General features: G+C 39.1%; 2 protein-coding genes across 7 annotated transcripts in view; both read left to right on the plus strand.

Moving 5' to 3' along the window:
* ZNF507 (zinc finger protein 507) overlaps positions 1–20,255 on the plus strand; it is a 20,848-nt gene extending 593 nt beyond the window's left edge. The window contains exons 2-7 of one of the 2 annotated variants that reach the window (XM_042027607.1): positions 2,595–4,726; positions 5,855–5,960; positions 10,426–10,540; positions 12,782–12,886; positions 15,953–16,087; positions 16,215–20,255. In XM_042027607.1, the coding sequence (XP_041883541.1) occupies positions 2,600–4,726; positions 5,855–5,960; positions 10,426–10,540; positions 12,782–12,886; positions 15,953–16,087; positions 16,215–16,578 (2,952 nt within the window). In that variant the 5' untranslated portion in view covers positions 2,595–2,599 and the 3' untranslated portion in view covers positions 16,579–20,255. The remainder of the gene's footprint in view (positions 1–2,594; positions 4,727–5,854; positions 5,961–10,425; positions 10,541–12,781; positions 12,887–15,952; positions 16,088–16,214) is intronic. The other variant, XM_042027608.1, reaches the window with a different exon arrangement.
* Positions 20,256–23,277: 3,022 nt separating this feature from the next.
* The window catches only part of DPY19L3 (dpy-19 like C-mannosyltransferase 3), a 35,993-nt gene continuing 35,809 nt past the window's right edge, over positions 23,278–23,461 (plus strand). For 4 of the 5 annotated variants that reach the window (XR_006015966.1, XR_006015965.1, XR_006015964.1 and 1 more), the window contains exon 1: positions 23,278–23,422. The gene's annotated coding sequence lies outside the window, so the exon portion shown is untranslated. The remainder of the gene's footprint in view (positions 23,423–23,461) is intronic. The other variant, XM_042027610.1, reaches the window with a different exon arrangement.

Here is a 23,461-nt window from a genome sequence, read left to right on the forward strand (position 1 = left end):
GCCGGCCCGCCCGCTCCGGGGCGACGCGCCGCAGCCCATGTGCGGAGCCGCGGGCGGCAGCGGCTCCCGGCGGAGCCTTCCCGGGCCCGGGGCTGCCTCCATTCCCTCCCCTTCCCTCCCCTTCCCTCCGCTCCTCACCGCCTTGCCGCCCCGGCGGGCCGGCTCCTCGCTCCTCTCGGGTGCAGCGGCGCCGCTGCCCCGCGCCCGGAGCGCTGCTGGAGCCGCGCCGGCGGCACCTGCGGCTCGGAGCGGGGCCCCGCGGGGCGGGGAGCGGGGCTCGGGCCGTCCCGCACGAGGGTGTCCGGCCGGGGCAGTTTCCGTGCCCTCGGGAGCCGCGATGCGATCACACCGCTCTCTCCGAGTCAGGCTGTGCAGCGTGGTTGGCTTTTCCTAGCCCTGGAGGCGTTTCGCCCTGCCTCGCCGCGCGGGTCCGGCGGGTATTGGGCAGGGTGCAATGGGCAACTCGGAGGCGTTTTTCTCGGGTTTGCATCTTCCCCTCCGGGTCCTTTTGACCTGCCCAGACGCTATATTTTAATTACTGTGTAGGTCGTTTGGACACGTGCTCTCGGGCACGTGTGACTCTTGGGGATGGTCCTGTGCAGGGACAGGAGCAGGATCCGATGGTCCTTGTGGCTTCCTTCCAACTTATTCTGTGAGAATTTTTGTACAGTTTTTACCATCCCTCTAAAAACCAAAGTCTGCAACAGAAAGCCTTAAACTCTAAACAAAGAACGACATAGCACGTGTGTACCATAGTTATGCATCTGATAACGGGGATCAGCCCCAAGCATCCCAAATCAATACACGTGAAGGTGCTCTCTGTCTCTGCATTTTTGACGTAGCAACAGTATATGGCAGTATATTTCTTTTATGAAGTTTGTCAAGGATTTTTCTTCCTAGTTTTTATGCTGCTTTCAGGTGTTTTCAGGTAGGGAAAATATTTGCCTATTTAGCATTACTTAAAAAGTTTTAAAAGTACCAAGTGTCATTTAAAGTAGCACCAATTTTTCTTAACTCATTTTCAAGTTGAAAATATTTCAAGTTGACATTAACCCTTAAATCTGCTTTCAGGGGAAAAAGCCAATTGGTTCGTTTTTCATAATGGTTTCTGAACATGTTACAGACAGTATGAAACAAACAGCAAAGTGGGTTCTTTCTATATATAACTGAATTAGGGTGGATTTCAAATACTAGTTTTCAACTTGAAGTATTTAACATGAGGTGCAGATGATACTAAGAAATTAACATTGCTTATATTTATAGTTCTGATGATAACATGAATTGTAATTGAATGGCAGATGAAGGTAATTTGAGTAGTTCTACCCAGAATTTTTCTGTAGTGGGAAAGTGGCACCACAGAACCTGCTCAGGTGTGTCTGTGCATTATAAGGCTGTATAATAAATCCATAAGTAGAAATGAGTGGATTTCATGGGGTTTTAGGACCAGTTCTGGAAATTATTGGTTTGGCCTCTGTATCTTTCTTGCAAAAAACCAAAAGTTAAAAATCCACATGCATTAACTTCATGTAATTTTTCAAAGATGACTGATAAATATCCCTCATGTCTTTATGTTCTCAATTTTATACAAAGTATGTAAAGACTTTGTATAAAATATATGTATGTATATGTAGTGGCACTTGAATAGGTTATTTCTAGACATTTTTTCAGAAGTAAATTTAACTGTAAGACCTTTTGTCCAGCTCATTCACCCCCCACCCCACAGCTCTGCCCACATCACAAGGTATGTTTTCATGTAGATTTTTGTACATTGGCTTCTAATTTGACCTCCAACACTACCACATTATTGCCTGTGGTTTATGGTTTGATATTTTTAAAGGAGAGTAGTTGGAAATAGTAACTGCCTTTAGCTTTCCCTCAAAACAGAAGAGAATTGCTCTTTATAACTATAGTACCAAGTGATTTTTCCCTACAATTAAGAAATTGTAGAAACAGCTACAATTAGTAGGTTTTCTAGAAAATTACATGTATAATGAGAAATGTGATTTGACATTTGAGTGGTCTTTAAAGTAGTCATACCAAAATGACGAATGCAAGTAAATGCCAGAACTACTTTTTTCTCCTAACGTTTCAAGGAAAAAATTGCTTGTTTTTGTAAATTATATTGTTGCAAATTGTCATTTGCTTTAGGAGCATTGGTGTATCAAAGTATGTTAGGAATATATTTTCATATCATACCATGCTTTTAAACATCAATATGCCACTTACAGTCAATTGGTATTTTAATGTTTAGCATTCAAATGTGTAGTGCTTGTAAAGAAAAAGAGAATAGCTGGAACACTGTTCTTCAGCTTACACTTGAAAATATTTATCTTGCCCTTGTACAACTTGGAGGCAGCCTGTTGGAGGCTCTCTTGGAATTATTTTCTCCAGCTGTATTGAATAGCATTCACAGTACCCACTAAATGTCCCCAACACCTTCGGCTATTTCTATAGCCGTTCTGAAAAAATTTATTGGATTAGTGGAATTAGGCTTCCATGTTTAGTAGAGAGAGAAATGTAAATAGTACTGGATTGTATTTTCATTATTGTGCATGTATAAATCCTTATTTTTTATAACCTTCCCTCTCGCATAGGTATTATGGAAGAAGGAAGCAGCATTGCAGTATTGATGCCAAATATTGGGGAGCAGGAGGCTGTGCTGATTTCTGAAACAGTTATTGGCCCAACACTGCAGAGCAGTGAAGATCAGAGAAAATGTAAAACTGATCCCTTGATCCACGTCATCCAGAAGCTGAGCAAAATAGTTGAAAGTGAGAAGTCACAAAGATGCCTTTTAATAGGGAAGAAACGTTCCCATGCTGATGCTTCTGCGCAGTGCTTGGACGCAGAGGATCTTTGTGAAATCCCGGCTAAAGCAATCGAGCTCTCAGTGATTGCTACTAAAAAGACTGAAGAGTTGCAAGCAGATTATTTTGTGACTGAATGTCTTCCACAAAGCAAAAAAAAGGCGACGTGCTACCAGTGTGGTCTCTGTAAGTTTCTATCACCTTCGCTCTTAGCTCTACAAGAACATGTAAAACAACATGGGCAGAAAAATGAAGTGATATTAATGTGCTCAGAATGTCATTTTGCCTCCAAAAGCCAAGAAGACCTTGAATCCCACTTCCAAAATCACCACGAGAATGGTGGTAAAAACAGCATCCAGACAAAAGTGCAGCAGTGTGTCAATGTCACAAGTTCATTTCTGCAAGGGCCAGTGGAAGGAAGTGTCAAATCAGGGACTGATCAGACAGGAAATCTGGAATGTAAGGATACAACTCAGTCTGCTCCTGTGCCTGAAGTGGGTAGGAGGAAATGGTACACCTACGAGCAGTATGGCATGTACAGGTGTTTAATTTGCAGGTACACCTGTGGTCAGCAGAGAATGTTGAAAACACACGCTTGGAAACATGCAGGGGAGGTTGATTGCTCCTACCCCATCTTTGAGGAAGAAAATGAAACCACCAGCTTGTCAGAGACAGTTGTAACTCACACGCCTCACAGTGTAGATACAGTTGTCCTTTCTTTGGAAAACAATGAACTTGATATCCATAGTGAGCCTTCTCTTCAGCTTCAGATTTGCAATTCTGAGCAACTGTCGTGTAAATCGCCCGTGGGAACAAATGTGAAAGAGGAAGAGGTATTAAGTGAGTCTGTGGTGCATTCTCCTACTACAGAGGTTGTAGAGGAGACTGTATCAGATACAGAACCAGACAATTTGATAACTGACAGCCTGCTGTCATCAGCACAGAAAATTATCAGTTGTAGTCCAAATAAAAAGGGTCATGTTAATGTCATAGTAGAGCGTTTGCCAGGTGCTGAAGAAAATGTCTTACAAAAGCCATTCTTAATGAACACTGACATTGAAATGGAGAAAAAATTGATGTCAGAGGAGTACTCTGTTACCTGCGAAGAACCTGATGAAGTTTATCATTCAGATGCAATTCAAGAAGTAATAATAGAATGGAATAACAACGAGAAGAAAGATAATGAATTAAGCGCTAATAAAAATGTAACAGCCGATGAAAATGTGCCTCCTGCACGACGGAGGACAAATTCAGAGTCTTTACGACTGCACTCCTTAGCAGCAGAAGCTCTTGTTACAATGCCAATCAGAGCTGCAGAGCTGACACGGTCCAGCCTCAGGGCTCTGACTGGAGAAGGTGCTGTGGATGCAGGTGCAGGACAGGGAGGAGCTGATGGCCCACGCATGGCTCATTCTAAAGTGGTGTCCTCACTTAAGGATCCTTCAGAGGAATTCAGTGGCTTAAACCAAAGTGAGTGTGCAATAGTTGAGATAAAGAAAGAGAGACCGGAGTTGTCAGAAGCACCAATTAAAATGGGCATCAGTATGTCACTGCTCACTGTCATTGAAAAACTGAAGGAGAGGACAGACCAGAACGCTTCTGATGATGACATCCTGAAAGAATTACAAGACAATGCCCAATGCCAAAACGCCAGCAATGCAACCATCGCTGGGAGTAACCTGGTGGAGTTCATCCCCAGCGCCGAGCGGCCGTACCGCTGCCGGCTGTGCCACTACAGCAGCGGCAACAAGGGCTACATCAAGCAGCACCTGCGGGTGCACCGCCAGCGGCAGCCCTACCAGTGCCCCATCTGCGAGCACATCGCCGGCGACAGCAAGGACCTGGAGAGCCACATGATCAACCACTGCAAAGCACGCATGTACCAGTGCAAGCAGTGCGAGGAGTCCTTCCACTATAAGGTAGAGCTCTTCCCCATGCCTGTCTAGAGTAGCTAAAAAACCTGTTTTGCTACTTTTGTAGTAACTGGTGATCCCTCTTTCTAATTTAATTCAGTCTGACATCCTGGCTTCGTTGTAATTACAAGTAGGGATTATTACCAGCAGACCTTGCTGAATATACAGTTCATACTCTGGTTTACCCACTGAAATAAACTTGCTTCCTCACGTAAGTTTTTTTCTTGAAAATTATCTTATGGACGTAATAATACCATGTTGTTTTTCTGCCCACACGTAGCAACTGCAGGAAGAAATGGAAACATTGAAGAACTTAATACCTAAAACTTTAAAAGAATGCTCAAACATGCCTTCCTGTTGGGAGTGTGCAAATACAATAATGGCAGTTGGGGGCGACATGAGCCACATCAAAGCAGAAATAATTTTCTCCACTGTTGTGTTGCTCTGGATATTCTGTAGAACTTCTACTTTAAAGATTACATATCAGAGCAGAATAATACACTTCTGCCATTTTCCTAATTGCTATTTTAAGCATTAGTGAGTTCCTACGTACTCAACTCAGTACTCAGGAATACCGAAAAGACTGCATCAGTATCTAGCTGTAGAGCTGAATCTCTTGGAGGCAGTGATAGTAAAAATTTTGCCATTTTTATTGTCATTTAGTCCTGGTTTGAAAAAAATACACGGGTAGGGTAGCAAAAGGCTCTCTCTTCTTTCTCCTCCCCAAGCAAGTAGAAACAGGACTGGTGTATTCTTAAGTCAGTAAGCAATATGAAAATTGAGTTAATTTTCACACAAGCCACTAATCTAATACTGCTTTTGGAGTATGATTTTGGAGGAAGTACTCTGGCCACTTGTCTGTGGGAATGAAGAAAGAACAAAATGTATTTTCTAAATAAACACAAATCATAGAATCCTCTCAGTCACTCTCATCAATCCTTTATGTTACTACTTCATGGTATTTACTTTATTTGTAGTAAAACTACCTAAGGGATAATCTGTATGTATGTTAATATACATTTCATATCAGTTGTCATTAAAGCTTGAGTAACAGTGTCCCAGGTGATTGCAATATTCCAAGTGATCACTGTATGCTTGCAGTGTATATTTAAACATTAGAAACTGTTTTTTCAGAGCCAGCTGCGAAATCATGAAAGAGAACAACACAGTCTTCCAGATATCTTCTCTACAGCTACAGCTAACAAACTAATAGTTTCCAACGAAGCAGATGACAGAGAAGGTACTGTTTATATTTACACCTGAAATGACAAAGGTCACCCATAACATCACTTGTTTGCTGTATTTGTGTAACTGGTTTTAAGAACTCTCATGCTGAAATGCTTTCGTGCCTGTTCATAACCTTAAGTGTATGTTCTTTTCAGAGGGCAAAATTTACCATGGTCAATCTTGAGGTGGCATTTATTGTTAGGTAATATATTTTTAGCCCCAGTAATTAAACACTGCATTTCTTCTTGTGAAAAACAACTGATATGCAATATTATTCTGGATTTTTAAGAAGAAAATTTTTTTTTCCTTCCTTAGCAGCTACAGTATTTTCCAAATGAACTAAACAAAAAAAAGCCTGTTTTTTTAAGTCACCGTGGTAATGTAGTTTGCTGTCAGCATATGCATACAATGCCATCCCTTCTGAGTTTAGAAATTTCTGTTTAATTATGGTAATGTCCAAAATGAGTAATTTATTTTAGCCCTAGTGAGGCAAATGTAAGACATTCTGAATATGCAGCCTGTATCTGTAATAGTTGCCAGGGTAACAGTAAGTATGCATTTTCACAGAGACAGAGAATGGTTTGGGCTGGAAGGGACTTAAAAGCTCATCTCTTTTCAAGCCCTGCCACTAGACCAGGTTGCTTGGAGCCTCATGTTTGTTTAATTGAGTATCTGCTTCTAATTTAATAGTGTTTGTTTTCAAAACATAAACAGCAGCAAAAGAACAGAACAAAAACAAACCAAACAAACCCTCGATGCATTAAGCTAATCAAATAGGGGAAAAAATAACCAAATTCTGAAGTTTAGGAGAAAATGGCCTTAAAATCCCTTCTATGCACTGGAGAGCCACTATGTATTATTGCAGTGTGAATGCATCCTCTTCTCTGGTGAGTTACAGCTACTGAAAATATTTACAGCATTTTTATTTTGAAGGCAACACTGTAATTATTAGTATTTTGCAATTTTAGAGCTTTATGGATAAATACTAGTAATTAGATAGTCTCTGAACAACTGCGATCTGAAGTATTTCCATTTTGTGCACAAAGCTCTTTTCTGTCCTAACTGTGCTCTCTCATTTGTTTAGACAGCAAAATTTGCACTCTAATTACTATTAGAGTATTATTATTAGTTACTTAGGTTGCAGTGGAAATTTCTGGGTTCTACTCTCTACAGCTGCTCAGTGAGTGCAAAAGTTGTTGAAATGGATGCAGTTCCTTGTGAGAAAAGGTACTGACCAGCAGGAGCCAGGGTGGATGAACTTGGTACGTCACAACAGAATGAGTTCCCAGCTTTGCCTTCTGCTCTCTTAGCTCATGCTGCCTCCTTTTCTGGCTTTCAGTATACAAGTTAAAAGCTAATTACCTTATCAGCCTCGGGTAGAATGACCCTTCCTACCTCCTTTTTGTTCTCATCAGTGCAGAAGGCATTTAAATTCAGGAAATTGATCTGTAGTGCTCAGTACATCCCCACGACCTAAGCCTGAGAGAGCCATCCAAAACCCAGGGTGAGACAGGGAAATGGCCAGAGGGTCTGCTGGGAGTGGGAATGTTTCCTATTAAATAGTGGGGGTTTTCTTCAGAATCAATAGCATAAATGTTTTGATGGAAGTGATAGGAAATAAAACATTACTAGTTCAGCAGGTTACAATTATCTACAAGCACAGCTTGGACTATTACTTCTGACAGTGTTTTGTTTGCTGTAAACCATGTTTTTAAAGATGTTGTGACACAGGCATAACTACCTTGCAATGCCTGAAACATGTCAGGTTTGGGGAAATACTGTACTTTTTGAGCTAAAGTCCTGGTAATGTGACTGGTAATGTGAAAATCAAGAGTCCTATTTGCTTCTAAAATCAGTATGTTTCATGAGATTGTTGCACAGTTTATATCCTGATCTTGTAATTTAACTTCCATGAAAGGGAAGCCACTGTTCAAGAAATCTGCCTGCTTTCAGTTAAGTTAGAGATGTTTTTATAAATATTTTTTTCTCATTATTATCTTATACAAGTGTTACAGCCATGCACTTTGATTGTTTACCCCACATGAAATTTAGTAATGTGGCTTGAATGAAAACAGTTCTCCTTTTAAACTTTTATTAACTCATACTGTGGAATGCTTAAATTATTTCAGAACCAATTTATAATCAAATTGCAGCACCACTGCAGTACAGCAATCTCTTGTCAAACAGATGTCATCCCTATAAAGCGACACAAAACAAAGAAGTTTATGGCATAGCATCTGTTTATGTGAAAGATGCCTGAGCTGGAACAGTTTCATTTCTTGTTTATGAAATAGTTAGTCCTAAAAGTCTCTTTATTCATCATGGTTTTACAATAAATTAAAAGGAGCATTATGAGACTGGATATGACCGGATTGTAAATGCCTAATAATGAAGGAATAGGGTAATAAGCAGCATTACAGGAGCACCTGTTACTGCTGCTGCAACAAAGATCTGTCATTTCCATATTCACTTGTAGGAGACCTGATATTCTCCATCCAGAAAACAAAACAGGCCCCAAACCCACAAGAAATAAGCCAGTGGATGGGATGAGGGACACTAGTGCTATTTTGTAACAGCAAGAGATTATGTGATGTATTATAATTTATGTGCATTTTGTGGAAGGAATAAATATAAAGTAGTGATTGGTATAAATAATTGCTCCGAAGTGTGTGCTGCTGGGTGTGAGCCTCTTAGAACTATGCTGGAGCTAATGTGTTTGCATAATGCTTTAAAAATCTCATTAGATACTGTTGGTTTTAAACTGCCTGCCCACTGAAATACCAAATTCATAACAGAAAATACATTTGGAAGTAGTTTATTCTAAAGCTGCAGAATTTAAGATGGAAAACCCCTTCAAGCAGAGCACAGCCCCTGCTCTCCCATGGATCTGCAGCCCAGTGAGTGTCCTTGATACAGTTGAGGTCTCCTACATGAATGTGCTTTCATAAAAGAATAATGTAGAAATATAAATTCCAAAGTCCTCAAGTAAATAATGAGGATTGCTTTGGTAATTTACATTAAAGGAAAAACAAAACTAATATATTTTACTCTATGACTATATTGTAGGAAAAATTCCAATATATTTTGCTTTAAGGTTGACTTCCAAAGAGTGGATGTTGTATATTACTTCCATATTACTTCTTATAAGAATGCTAAAGAGTGAGCACTGTGTCATGTTTTAAAATGAAATATAGGAAATATATTTTCAGTTATCTTGATACACACAGAAATACTCCAATTTTATTTCAGACTGTCTTTGCATTCAGACTGCAATTTTATATAATATACTATATTACTTTATATGATACACTATATATTCTTCACAGTAACCCTCTGGGGGTTATCAGCCTTACCTAATTACTTTGCATCTTGAACCAAAAGTACTAAATTTTAGAGTGAAAGTTTAATTAATTGTAATTTTCCCTTACTCTTTAAGTTAGCTTTGTGACTGTATCCATCAGAATAATATATCTAGAACCCTTTCTGGCATAATTCAGTGCCTGCCTGTGGGAAAAGAAATGTCTCCTTAAAAAAGTTTTACTATAATGACTCTTAATTGTTTTGATAATGAGAAAATTCAGTCTAAGGAAAAAAAATGCATGAGGTGCAGCATGATAGGCTGGAATGGGAAAATTACCTGCATAAAAAATGCCATCCCTCTTCCCAAGTGTTAGTATCTTAACCCAAATCAGTTCTGTTATTCAGTGAGGGAGCAGGAACAAGGCTGTTAAAGTGTGCACACATCTCAAAGTATTCCAACTGTGCACTCATGGGCACACATTTTCCTATGTTTAAGGAGTCATTAGCCTTTGTCTCTGCAACCAGTAATTTTTCAAGAGTTGTTTTCATTCTGGAAGGAAAAAAAATACTTTTGTTACAATTGCTTTTTAGGAATTTGGACAAGTTCCAATTTATTTATTAAGACATCTGGTCAATATCTCTTTTTTTTATTCTCTCATATCTTTCAGAAATTGTGAGTGTATGTTGGATGATAAAGAGGATTTAGAGGCTGCGGGAGGTCTTTTGTTTTTCTTTTCTCTGTTTGCCAGTTTGAAACTCATACATTCTCAATCTCCATCTTTTCCTTTGATTTGATGCATTCTGCAAAGCAGTGAAACTGCTGGGTTCAGCAGTTCCACATTTTATCATCTTTTGCTGTAACACAGGATTTTACCCAACTGCAGGGAGAAGGGAAGTGTCCACATAGAGAGAAAGAATGTGTTTTCCTAAAATTTTAATAATTCCAGTAAATGTCAGGGCAGATGCAGAACAGCATGGTAAAATAAACCATACTTTTATTATCTCTGTGTTTATTGCCTGTTTAATACTTTAAAAGTATTAATATTTATTGACGTTCAAAACTATTACTTTAAAATGTTAATTTGTGTTTCTTAATTCAGTTGTGATGAAATTATAATCCGAGAATTCCTTACGATGCTGAGCACAGCTCTCTAAAATAATGGATTTTGTTTCAATAGGAAACAAGTCTTCAGTTCAGAAGCTGTTCAGGTGTGATGTCTGTGACTACACAAGCACAACCTACGTTGGTGTCCGGAATCACCGGCGGATTCATAACTCTGATAAGCCATACAGGTGAGTGCCAGCCACTGCTGGCTGGTGCAGGGCCTGCCTTACCTCTGACAGGGTTGCTGAACTGCTCATACAGTTGGGAAAGGTGGTGGTAAAGAACTGCAATTGCATTATTTTACTGCTAATTTGAAGGAACCACACTTGCTGGTTGAGTCAAACTATGTAATTAAGATTTGCCAATTTTTCCAGAGTGCATCTTTTGCTGTGGCAGTCTACTAGTTGTTTTAAGTTTGAAGCATTCACATGTGGAGAGGAAAATAATTATAATATTGCACTTTGGCCAACAGTAATAATATATTTCTCAAGAGTCCTTGCACACCTAAGTTCATTTTGGATTTGCTTTGTTGCAAAATGTTCTCCATTGTCATATTATTGCTTTACACATCATGCTACAGAGTGTGGCAAAATTCTGCCCTTGTCTTGTCACCAGCTGCCTCATCTTTTTCAAACAATAGTAACATCCTCACTTAGGATCATATTTTGTAAGTTTTCTACAAGGGTACCATATGGATTTAGAGAGAAACTTGGGTATCTAAAATCACTTGTAACACTACAGCTGAGGTCCCCAGCAAAAAAAAAGTAAATCCTGCATTTTTCTATTGGTTGCTGCATAAATTCCTGCAAATTCAATCTCTGCTAATTCAGTGTGGATCTCTGTCCCTCTCTAGTGGCTAGAAAATAGATCTGAGTCAATAGACTTTCTCAGCAATACATCTCTATCTTTAATGTAAATTCTGGAAACTCAACACCTTGAAATGCTGAGCTAAGCCAGGGACTTTGTCTTTTGGATAAACAGACCCAGAAGATGTGTTGTATTTTGATTTGTGCATTATAATGACACCCCATAACATCGGCAAAAATTCACAAGATGTGTACTCAGAGAGCAAGTGTGGAATACAAATAGATTGTTTTTCTCCTCAGAACCTTCACTATTACCATTATTTATTACTTAGTGGGGTTGGAGCAGCAGATACTGTAGAGTGTCTTGTACGTGGTAGTTTTCAAATTGGTGTGAGCAGCCTGTTTTGATTTAGGAACCCTTGGAAATTTTCCACTGGCGATACAGACTGCTGCATACTAAATACAAACCTACCCATCTGCCTTGCTTCTCTTACTATTTTTTCATAAACCCCTTAGACAAATCTGAAAACCTGGCAGGATACTTAAGCCACAATATGAAAACCATAATGATCCAGTATTTATGGTATTTCTCCTGAAACGTGAATTCCTCAAGCCTTCCATAGTATCAAACAGCAACCTACTATATTGCTGCCATTCTGAGAGCTGTAAACGTTTTATTATTTGTTTGACAACATGTGCTGGAAACTAAGGTGTACAGCCTTAAATGATATGTTTTGGTAGATTTGATACGTTTTGGATTTTAATATTGCACAATTAAATCCTTTCAAAAATATAGTGAGTATTCTCAGGCTAAGTATCCTGCAGTCTCAAACTGTTTCACGCTATAGATCAGACTTTATAACTGGACATTTTATCATTTCAAAAAAGAAACATCTGAAGTTTTAACAAATACATATAAGAATTTTAGCTGAGCTTTATGGTTTCTGTTTTAATATGGTAGATACAGGAGGGTTGTGTGGTAGTATATTGATATTTCTTAATAACATGTATTGGTTTTATACAAAGACACTGTGACAGAAGTAAAAACAGAAAAGAAAAATTTAAATGGCGTGATGTGACACACTTAGGGCACTTAAACCTGAATATGTTCATCTTGTCACTGACTTCTTTTTCAGCAATAAAGCCCTGAAACTTGGATGTTTTATTACTAGTTTGGCTTTTACAATGTCATGAGAACATTGCTGTTGCATTAAGTACAACACACATTCTTGAAGAGCAAAGCTCTTGTCTAAATACACTCCATCCCCTGCAGCTCTTAGGGTCACATTGTGCCTTTGGTAGGGCTGCACCCAGTCACCTGCATCCGCACTTCCCTTGTACTCAGTGATGCTTACCCACATCAGCAGAGATGTACGAGAGAGATTTCAGGAAGAAACATAATCTGTATGCCTAGTGATGCTTGCTGAAAGGTGGAGGCTTTTTTGGGCTGCAGATGATTCTCACTGCCCAACAACTGCAGGTCAGTCATTGCTTGGACTTGTGTAAATATTGTTAGTCCTCAGCTGTAGTCTTTCTAGGTGCCTTTGCATTCTCATAGATTTGGGTTTGCAACAGTGTCAGCAGTGAATTGTCAGATTAGTTCACTTGTTGTTGTCTCTTCAGATGTCGCGTGTGTGACTTCGCCACCACAAATATGAATAGCTTGAAGTGCCACATGAGGCGGCACCCCCAGGAGCATCAGGCAGTGCAGCTCTTGGAACAGTACAAGTATGTAACGGGGCTCATGTGGCAAAAAGCTCTGACAGCGGGGATTTTGTTATGTTAAAGCAGTGTTCAGATTCTATTACCTTCCCTCCTAGAGTCATTCTTTGTTCCACATGGTTGGTTGGGGTTGTTTGGGTTTTTTCGAGAGACGTTTGCCATGGCATTCCCAGGTGATGCTTCTGCTGGCTGATTAAACATGTCTATGACTTCCCTCTGGGAGAGTATTCAGCTTTTGCTTTCCAGAATGTGGTGGTTGCACACAAACTGCCTAGAGCAAGTAGTTTCTGGGCCATGTTAATTACCTAAGCATGCCTGGAATTATTCGGGAAATTGTATGTGCCAAAACCATGCTGTGGCACTTCTAACATTTAACATTATAGATGGGTAAATTCCAGTATGCAGGAATGTTCCCTGGCTTTGTTTAATATCCTAGTCTAGGCACAGTCTTTGGATGTACATGTCAGTTGGAATGCAGGTGGGCATTGCCTAGTTCAGAATTAGTATGAATAGTCATTAAGTGATGAGTGTCCCTTATAGTCTGTCCATAGATATGAGTGGTGTATATATATGTGAGACGGTTGGCATAAATGTGTAATTGTCTACTACTAATGTGCAACAAAAAAATGAAGCTGGGAAAGGAAAGAAAATTGTGAATATTCTGAATATTTCGTAGTGGAAGATTTCAAAGGCAATATGAAGAATCCAGATAAAGCACACTCACATAAAGATTTCTTCTCAAGAAAAGCTGCTTCCACAACTTAAACGTGCTTCCACTGCATTCTTCCCCAAAATGTTCCTAGAAATATTAAGTTCTATTTGCTCAGCTGTCATACTTCCCACACTATTGCTGAGTGCTCTTCATATTACCAGAGATTACTGAAAACCTCCACACTTTGGTCCCTGATCCCCAAGGAATTAATCTATCCAAAGCTGCAAGATAATTGTTTCCTCAGTGTGTCAATTTAGAATACACCTGAACAGTAAAGTTTAATTCAGCACAAGTCAACCAGTAGGGCAGGTCATGCTATGGAATTGAAAGCCTTACACTACTAAACTCCATGGTAAATAATTTTGTTTCTCTGAGAAAGTGTTGCATATACTGTAACTACACTGTAAGTATATGATCACTAACTGTAGTGCAGCATGCTAAAAGCCGTTGGAGTTTCTGTCTGATTTGAACTGTATGCTAAAATAGTCAGCAGTATTTGGCTCACAAGATACTGTTCTCAGCAAAGTAAATTTTATTAGTAAATCACCTGAGTAAATTAATGAGCTTCAAAAAATGAGAGTATTTAAAAGGGGATAAAAATGGACACTGGCCTGTGGCTTCATTGACTGTGTTACCAAACCACTGACCAAGCAGTGTTAGTGACACAGAAAAATCATATGTATGGTAAGACTAGCGGGCACATTAAATGGAATTAAGATTATTTGTTGATCTTTGTGTTTTACAAAAACAAATTATTTTGGCCTAATTTTATCTATAAATTAACTATAAGGTCTGCCTTTTATGTAATGATATATTTTGTTACAGCCTTATTAGAGCTATTATTCCCAATCTGAGAATGCGCCCACCTATCTTTGAAAGCATCAATTTTCTTTGTAAGGGTCCAAATTAGAAGGAAAAGGGACAAATAGGATCCTACATTCCAAATCAAGCAGTAGAGAAAAGTGAGCTAGAAGGACATGCCTTTTGTTCCCCAGCAGGACAGAATTCTCTTGCTACATAAGCAAGGTAGTGTACCGTGCTTTCACTTCACTTGGGAGATTTTTGCTGTTCTCCATAGTCTTCTGTTGAGCAGAAACAGTTTCCTGTATGTGATTATTTGCAGGGCATTTAAGGACTATACCCTACTGTCATTAAGAAAAGTCGTAAAACTTTACTGAATTTAGTGTACAATGTGGTTTCACGTAGGCCTTCCTGGGTTTCCAGGTTATATTTCTGAAAAGGGCTTAAAAACTTACAAAATCATACTTGTATTGTGGTCATTTTAACAGATTCATCATAGTAACACACTGGGATCCCATTGCTTGAGCAGAGATGCATTCCTAGTTACAATTTATTAGAACAAGGTCACCTTTGATTGATTCTGATCTTTTCCATGGGATTTGGGGAACTGAATCCTTCCAAAGCAGCAGGTAGCTGAGCAAAGTAGCTTTTTTTGTCCAAAAAACAGATCCTGCTCTGAAGTGATGTGATGCAGTATCACTCATCCTCTTCATGCTGAGGTGACTAATTTATCATCTTAGAAAACACAGAGAAAAGCCTCCTCTGATGTATATCTGTGCATGAAAAGGGTTATACAGGACTTGATCAGTCTTGGGGGTTTTTTTGTCCATAAATACACACTACTCTCTCTGTAAATAGGATTTAGTCTTCAAGATTTTGTTCTTTACTGCATAAGATGGTGTTTTACAGGGAAATAGAAAATTTAGTGTTGTGGTACCGGAGCTGATGGAAAACTCTATGGGGAAAATGATGACTTGTCTGCATCTTGATCTGTGAATATATTCAGAACGTGACCTGTCCTCAGCAACCTGCTGTAGCTGATCCTGCTTGAGGGGCTGGATTGGACTAGGCAACCTCACGAGGCCCCTTCCAACTTCAACAGCTCTGGGATCCTTAATAAACTACTACCTTCTACAGCAGGAAAGACTTTATTAGTTCAATTGACATAATTAGTGCTAATTACACAGCTCCTGCTTGGTTCAGAGCAATGGCAGAGAGCTCACTACCTCCCTGCCAGATGTTTCTGCACTTGTCAGAAATACTGCATTTTTAAAGAGCTTAAACAGTTTCAACAGGCCAAACAGATAAGATTTTAATTCAGTTGTTTAAGAAATAAAAAAAATTAGACTTAAAAATTCTCAGACCCTAAAAATAGTCTTAAGTTTCAGGATGAAACCTTGCAAAGTAACATGACTGAGTTACGGAACTGAAAAGGGGGACCAAGAAGGTTCACATGGATCTCTCTGCTTACTCATCCTTTTGGAAAAACTAAATCATTACTCAGCTAATAAAATTTAACTTCTAAATGTTTCTTTTTCCTTCTCCATTTTTTCCCCCAGATGTTCTCTCTGTGGATATGTATGTAGCCATCCTCCATCCTTGAAGTCCCACATGTGGAAACATGCAAGTGACCAAAATTATAACTATGAACAAGTGAACAAGGCTATTAATGATGCAATTTCACAAAGCAGTAGGTATGTCTGATTTACTGTCAAGCCCTGTTATCTTTCAAAAGACCAACCCTGATCTAAAATAAAGTTCCTATTAAAAAGTAACAGCTGTATATTTTAATACTTGTTTTTGTTTTTATTATTATTTCAGATTTCAAGGACAGCTCACTGACAAAACCTTACTGGAAGGCACAGATGAAAGTACAGTACCTATACTAGGAAGTTCAGACAACTTGGTGTCTTTTACAGAGTCAGTTAACCAGACTACAAATGAAATTTCAGGTTCTGATGAAAATGAAAAACCTAACTTGATGAATACCTCATGCAGTTTAGAAAAGAACTCCACTCTACCCCATCTTGGCACAGAATACTGTGTTCTTCTCTTCTGCTGCTGCATTTGTGGTTTTGAGTCCACCAACAAAGAAAATCTGCTGGATCATATGAAAGAACATGAGGGTGAAATCATAAACATCATTCTAAACAAGGACCATAGCACAGCTCAGAATACAAACTAGGTGAAGCAGTAAGTTAAGAGAGGATTTCCTACAGTGAATATTTTCTTTCTTTGCTAATTTTTGCCTGAGAAACTTGTTAAAGAGAAGAATTGCAAGCAAAACTTGATTCCCTATCCTGAGTTCGTTTCAGTAGGAGTACAGTGTTTTAACCAGGGCCCGATGAATCATTTAAGAGATAAATACAAGGTGTGGAGAATAGAACGATCCATTTTAACCTGTTACTTCTTTATATGGTGCCAAGAATGTAGGATTGTTGGTTTTTTTCTTTTCCTGTCAGGTACTAGTCAGTAATAATGCATCAGCACAGTACTTTAAAACCCAAAGGTGTGAAAGCTTTGAATCACTTGAAAAGCTTTTATCTTCCTCCCTCTTTGTTGTTTTCCAAGTAATTCAGCAAAGAACTTTTTTACCCTCTTTTTTGAAAGATGATCTGGCAACTGATCAGATAAAAATGTTACAATATGATCTTGTAAACCTCCCTGCCTGGATTCTGGAAGGTGGGGAGAGGGGAGGTGGGCCAGGGCATGTGTGTGTTGCATGCACACACAGGAGTTCCATTTTTCCCAGCCTATTTTTAGGTCCTTACAAACTCCCAAGTCATTTTTCAACAAAGACTGCCATCCTTTCCATCGGTTTAGAGCAGCAGGAGGTGAAGGCCCTAGAAGCATTTTGTTAATAAGTGTTTGTTTGATTGGATCCTAACTACAAAACTGCTGTCTTTTCAACTCATAGTGTGTAACAGATTATTTTTTGTAACAATAACCTTGTTGTTTCTTCATGCTTTTCTTGACACATTCAGCTGAATTATTTTAAAAGAGAAAAGCTTATAATGTCACTTCCTTTTTTTGGTGATTATTTTGCTGTATGGATGAGCAGTGTTTTTAATGACAACAAGATATTAACAATAATTGCCACAAAGTGATGCAGATTAAATCTATGTAGATTCCAAAAGATGTAGGTGAGCACAAATTGAGATTTTGAGAAACGCCTACGTGCTTTGGCAATCTTTGAAATGCCACTGGCTGGCCAAATTTCCCACTTGTCTGCCAGAGCTGTAACTGTAGAAATAATGAGCTGAAAGATAATTTTCGTGTAGAAAATCATATTTAAAAAAAGACATGGCAAACAATGTCCTAAGCCAAAGCTGCATCCAGTCACTTATTGAATAAATTTTACTAGTACCTATAGTAGAGATTGATAAAGGGAATTAAAGATTACTTTGTTGTCTAAGGAACACATAGAAATCTCACCCTTATAAAACCTTTAGCTTCTAAAATTACAGTGTGGGGCTTTTTTTGGTTTGTTGTTGTTTTTACAGTTACAGCAGTTGGTAGTAGTAGATACTCATCTGTGTATCAGTGTGGAATATTATTATACTGGCTAATTAACTGACAACTTTGTTAAGGTTATAAGGTTGGCTACTTAATTTTTTGAAAGTTTCATCAAGGGAAGTAGTAGCACTTCCAAAGAAGCCCTTCAGCAGCCAGATTTAAACTTTCTAGTTCGGCATGTATTCCTGCTTTTAGTGAATGGCAGACGCACAGCAGCTTGCCTAGCGCTGAAATGGGGATGCAGTGACCTGGTTTTTAGTAGCTCAGTACTTATAAAGTTCCTTACTCTTAGGAAAACAGTGGTTTCTGTTCCTTTATTTACACCTTTCTGCCAGCAGAAATCAGCTGCAGCTGTAAATGTGAGAGGCTGGCACATGGAGTGTCTGTATTGTGCTAGCACTGCCTGGAAGTGGCAACCAGGAAAAGAAAACAGTAACAGAAGTCACAGCTTCATTGAAGCAGCACAAAACGTAGAGGCCAGGGTAAAAGCACTAAGACTTGAAGTACAGTTGATACTTGTTTTCAAGAGATTCCTCAGTTTGACGACTTCTTTTGGGTTAAATAGATATTATTTTGTTTATAAATTAGATAGCAGAAAGTACACATTTGACTTGAAGAATTGGTCAGGATGTAAGGTCAAAGCATTTTTGTGTTGAATTTTTGAGATACTTTAAATACATATGTGAAGTTAATTATACATTATTTTCAGTTAATAGTTATTTTTCATATTCCTACAGATGGATTTTACATTTGAAAAACACATTATTTATTTACATGATCCCAAATTCAAGTGGAGATAATGAACTTTTAATGGGATATTCATGCTGTCTTACTGACACTGCTATTTTACCTTCAGCATAGAATTAATGTGAAAATACTGCATTATCTGGAATATATCTCAACTTCCTCATTCAGAAATCCCACTTGTTGGAAAAATTAAAGGACAGTGAGATCCCTAGTAATGCTAAACTACCAGTCAGTATTCACAGAAACAATATTTACCACACTGTTATTTTTGTGTAATTATGTAAAAGTTGCTCAGCTAGTGAAAGATAAAAAATGAAAAACTTTTATTCATAAGCTAAGAAGGAGATGGCAGTGAACCAAGACTTAAAAAGCCAGTAACCTTGAATGGAAACGAACAGCTCTGGTGTATGTGGAAGCCACACTTGCAGCACTCTGTGCAGTGCACCAGGAATCAGTTTCATGGGATTACTAAGCAGGATGTGTCTATTCACAGTTGTTCTTTGCCATCCTGTTGCTTTGTTCTTTTTGACCATGTGTTTCTGTAAAACAGTAGAAAGCTACTTGTCTCTAAAGACCATTATCAATCCTAACAAATGCCAACAAAGAATTCTTTCCCATATGCACAGAGATTTACTTTTTTTAGCTGTCTCCATGCTGCTTGCAATTAGTTACCCACTCACAATTCCCATGGACTTTGTCAGAAGTTCTGCATGTGAAATAATTACAGACATACAGTTTTTCTGAAAGCAAATTTTCTCAGGTTATCTGCTTTCAAAAGTGTATGGTTGGCTTGGTTGCATGTTCTGTAAGGGGTTTTAAGCACATTTCAAAGTCACTAACACTGCAAATTTCCCTTTTCTTTAAGCTTTTAAACTATTTTGTCTCTTCAGTCACAGCACTATCGGTGATCAGCTATTCACGTGCTGTTTGTTTAAATTAGATTTTATTCTGTGATACAAACTGTAACTTGCAGCTTTTTTTGCAATGCCTATACTTCCACTAAAGAGCAAACTTCATTCATACTTGGCTGTACTGAAAAATAGGTGCATATTTCATCTTCCTGATTAATGCTTGGCCTGGAAAAATAGAGTGGGATTCAGTCAGAGTTATTGTATTTTCCTCTTTCATAAGCACTTATTTAATCATTTGAAGAAATGTACAGTTGGTGCTCAAAGTAACATTTGTTAAGATATATTTAATAGAAATTTACATTTGCATTTGATATTCATGGACATGGGTACATGTATTTTTTTAAGAAAGGTATTGTAACACTATGGCACTGCTTTTATAGCCAAAGTATAAAAAAATTTAGAAAACTGACATGTAAAGACTGCAGTTAATTCTGACACTGTATCTTATGAAATAGGATGAGTTTTGTTTTATAAAGTTATCCAGCACATTAAGCTGCATGCCTTAAGCTCTCTCTAGGATTGTGTTCCTGATAGGCAACTCTTTGGAACTATGAAGCAAAGTCTGTAGTACTACTTTAACTACCTTCTGGAATACTGTACAATGGTAGAATAATTTATTTTGCTTTACAGGAGTTTGTCACGTATTGACTTTAATATTGTATTTTGGTAATAAACTTTTTTTGTTAAACGCCTTAGTCACTTTTATTTGGCCTCTATGAAATATGAATATGGAAAATCCAAACACTGAACCAGTGTTTAGAGAGAGGGAAATCAAAAAGTATTTGAAATACTTTACTGCCATTTCTTATTCTTGTATGAAATTATTAGTATTAGTTGTTATTATTAGTTTTAATACTGGTAATACAAGTTTTATCAAAGTAAAGAAGAAACATGAAACTATTAAGTCAAAATATTTCTAAGCCTGCAGGCAGTTAGGGTGGCACCATGCTGGAGGAAAGAACTGCAAATTCATAATGAAACTAGTGGGAATTTTTTCCCTTATTTAAATAAGAGTGAAAGCCTTAAACAGCTTTTTTTCAGGTGATTGACTTTTGCTTTTCCATCACATAAGCTAAAATATATCTTGAAACCTATTTTCAAATATACAGCATATTTCTTGGCTTTGGTGGAGCTTTTCTTCCCATCTTTCTCAGGAAAAAAATAGTTGGTGTTGCTGGGGAGAAAAGAGATAGTATGGCCAGAATACCCACTGCTGGTATCAGCCTGGTTTACAGTTACATAAACAAGCAATCTTTCGCCACTTTCTTGTTATTATTAGGGCCCCGGGCCAACTATGTTGAAATAAAAGCTGGAACTAAAACGGGTTCAGATGCAACACTACAGAATGCTGTGTCATGCAGCTTTTTCACATTTCCTCTAATGCAAAACCTGGGAAAAAAGCTCTCTCTAGTAGGATGTGACATTCAGGTATGATCCTGTTCACTGGGCTAAACACCTCCCTCACTTCAGCTGAATAAAGCACAAGACCCTCATCAGAAGTTTCTGCCCCCCCATAAATACCCTGGTTGTGTGTGATCACAACTAGGACTGGACCCGGGCTGGCTGGGTCCTGTGATGACTGTAACACCCCTGGGAACTGGGAGAAAAGGAGCAAGAGCCGCGCCACACAGCAGTGGGATTTAATCACTCTGTCCTAGATCTTTGGCAAGTGTGTAGGGTTGGAATTGCTGCAGAAAGCTGATGCACCCCACTGTGCTTTTGTTTTGCATCCCTTCTGGGCATGTTTGGAAAAGAGCTGTCACACTGAGCCACTCAGGAAGGGAGACACCATTAGAACTGATCTGACCTAAGATTAGCTGGGTAACGAAATTCACAATGGGTAAAACTAAGATTCTTTTGCCCAAAAGCAAAAACCTCAGGACCCAGACAAACTTTGAAAGTTGAGAAAAGACAGAAGCCAGAAATTTGGCATTTGCCACACACCACACGGCTGCTCAACGGCAACTCAAAATACTGCAGGTTTAGACTTAAACTTACTGGGGCAGAACTTGAGTCCTCCTGCTGTTCTAGTCCATGGTGGCTCTTTCTACAGTACTGAATGTGGCAATCCAAGAGAAAATGCAAATAAATTGAATCTCAAGTTTCTTCCAACCATTTCCTGTGCGCAGTGGTTTGTAGATGTTTGGCATTTGCTGGGATTATGGATAGCTGGGTACTAACACGAAGACTTCCCTACTCGATCTAGTTGGAACAGAATGAGCAAACAGAATATTGTTAAATATCCTTGTGTTATTTTGGCAAGTAAAAAGCCAGCATTGCAACAGTATTGTAACAATACAGTAATGATACAATAATCAGTATTACTGATTGCAAGCCACAGTCTGGTGAATTTTAATTTACAATTTTCAGATATTAATATCAATCTGGAAGCTCTTTAGTTTTTCTGTATTCTCATAACTTGAAACATTAAATTTCTATCAACGGACATTTTGCCTAAATAATAAATTGCTTCAGTGAGAATATGTTAAATAATAACTCCATTTTTTTTCCTAGTGCTGTACTTAAACATTTATTGCAACAGGAAATGACTTATTAAAATATACAGAATTGAGGAAAAATGCATTTTTTATTTCCCCTATCTAATCTTCTGCTATTTAAAACTCGAACAATAGGTGTTAGTATTTCAAAAGGAAGGTGACAGCTGAACATTTAGATACATTAACAATTATAACAATTATATATACATTTACATTAACAACTTTGTAAAGCTGTGTAGGTTTGTATATTACACAAACTTTTTAGTTCTAATAACACTGTTCTGCAATGTAGGTTGTGTTAGTACTTCAGGAATGTTAGTGAGATTTGTACTGCTGGTCCTGTGCAATCGTTCCCACAAAATGGAAAACTTAGCTGAGCATAGTGACTTACCACATACAAATCCATTACATCCATGCACGGTGTCATAAAACACAGGAGAATTAAGTAAACTCCCGCATTCTCAGGGATTTTTAAAGCTCTTAACCGATTATGTTTTCTAAACCATTTCTGTAACCTCTTGTTCTTGTAGAATTTACTTTACATTGGCCTCTTTACAAATAGTGGATAAGTAGAACCAGCTTTCTGTGATAGGACCTGGAGTCGGTTTGTTGGTTATGGCTTCATGGGGCATAGTTTTTTCTACTATAACTAAAGACAGTGCAAATAAAACTTACAATAAAGACTTATTGCAGGGGTAGGTTGTAGCCATTAAGTAGAACAAAGTCTGGTATTGCCGTTATCTTCCAGCTACAAAAAGTCTTTCCCCCCTTTAAACGTTTATGGTGCAGTTAAGCAAGAAATACAGTGGAGCTTATAATGAGTTGAACAGAAGACGCAGCTCTAATTTCAGTTTTTAAATCACACATATACGGTACGGTATCGGGAGGGCGGATGGGGCGGGGGAGGGCGGTGAGAAATACATTAAAAAACACTACAAATAAATTCTAGGGCACTATTTTAGCACAGCATCCTCCCCGCCGGCTGAAGCCCAGCGGGACAGCGCGACCCTCGGGGGGAGCGGGCCCCGCTCGGGAGCCCCACCCCCAATTAGGGATGCATCAATCTAAACCCTCACCGTCGCTCGATGTGCCGGATTTCCGCCGCACGCCCGCCCTGGGGGATTCAAACCAGCGATGGAAAGGCAGTCGGGGCGGGGGGGCTGGGCCTGTGACGGGCGGCTGTGCCCGCCCCGGCTCTCGGTCTCCGCCCAGCAGGGCCGAGCACCCGGCGCCGCGCCCGCCCCTTCCCCTTTCCCTTCCCTTCCCTTCCCTTCCCCTGTCCCTACCCGCGGCGGGGCCCGGGCGGCTCCCGCAGCATTGCCGGCAGCAGCGGCCGCGGCCCGCGGAGCGCCCGCAGGTACCGGGGCGCGGGGCCGGGGGAAGCGGGCGGGGGGAG

The sequence above is a fragment of the Corvus kubaryi genome, unplaced genomic scaffold (assembly GCF_017639235.1).
Source record: "Corvus kubaryi isolate FWS band 111438036 unplaced genomic scaffold, C.kubaryi_AGA036_p1.0 37300, whole genome shotgun sequence".
In the NCBI taxonomy this organism is placed as follows: domain Eukaryota; kingdom Metazoa; phylum Chordata; class Aves; order Passeriformes; family Corvidae; genus Corvus; species Corvus kubaryi.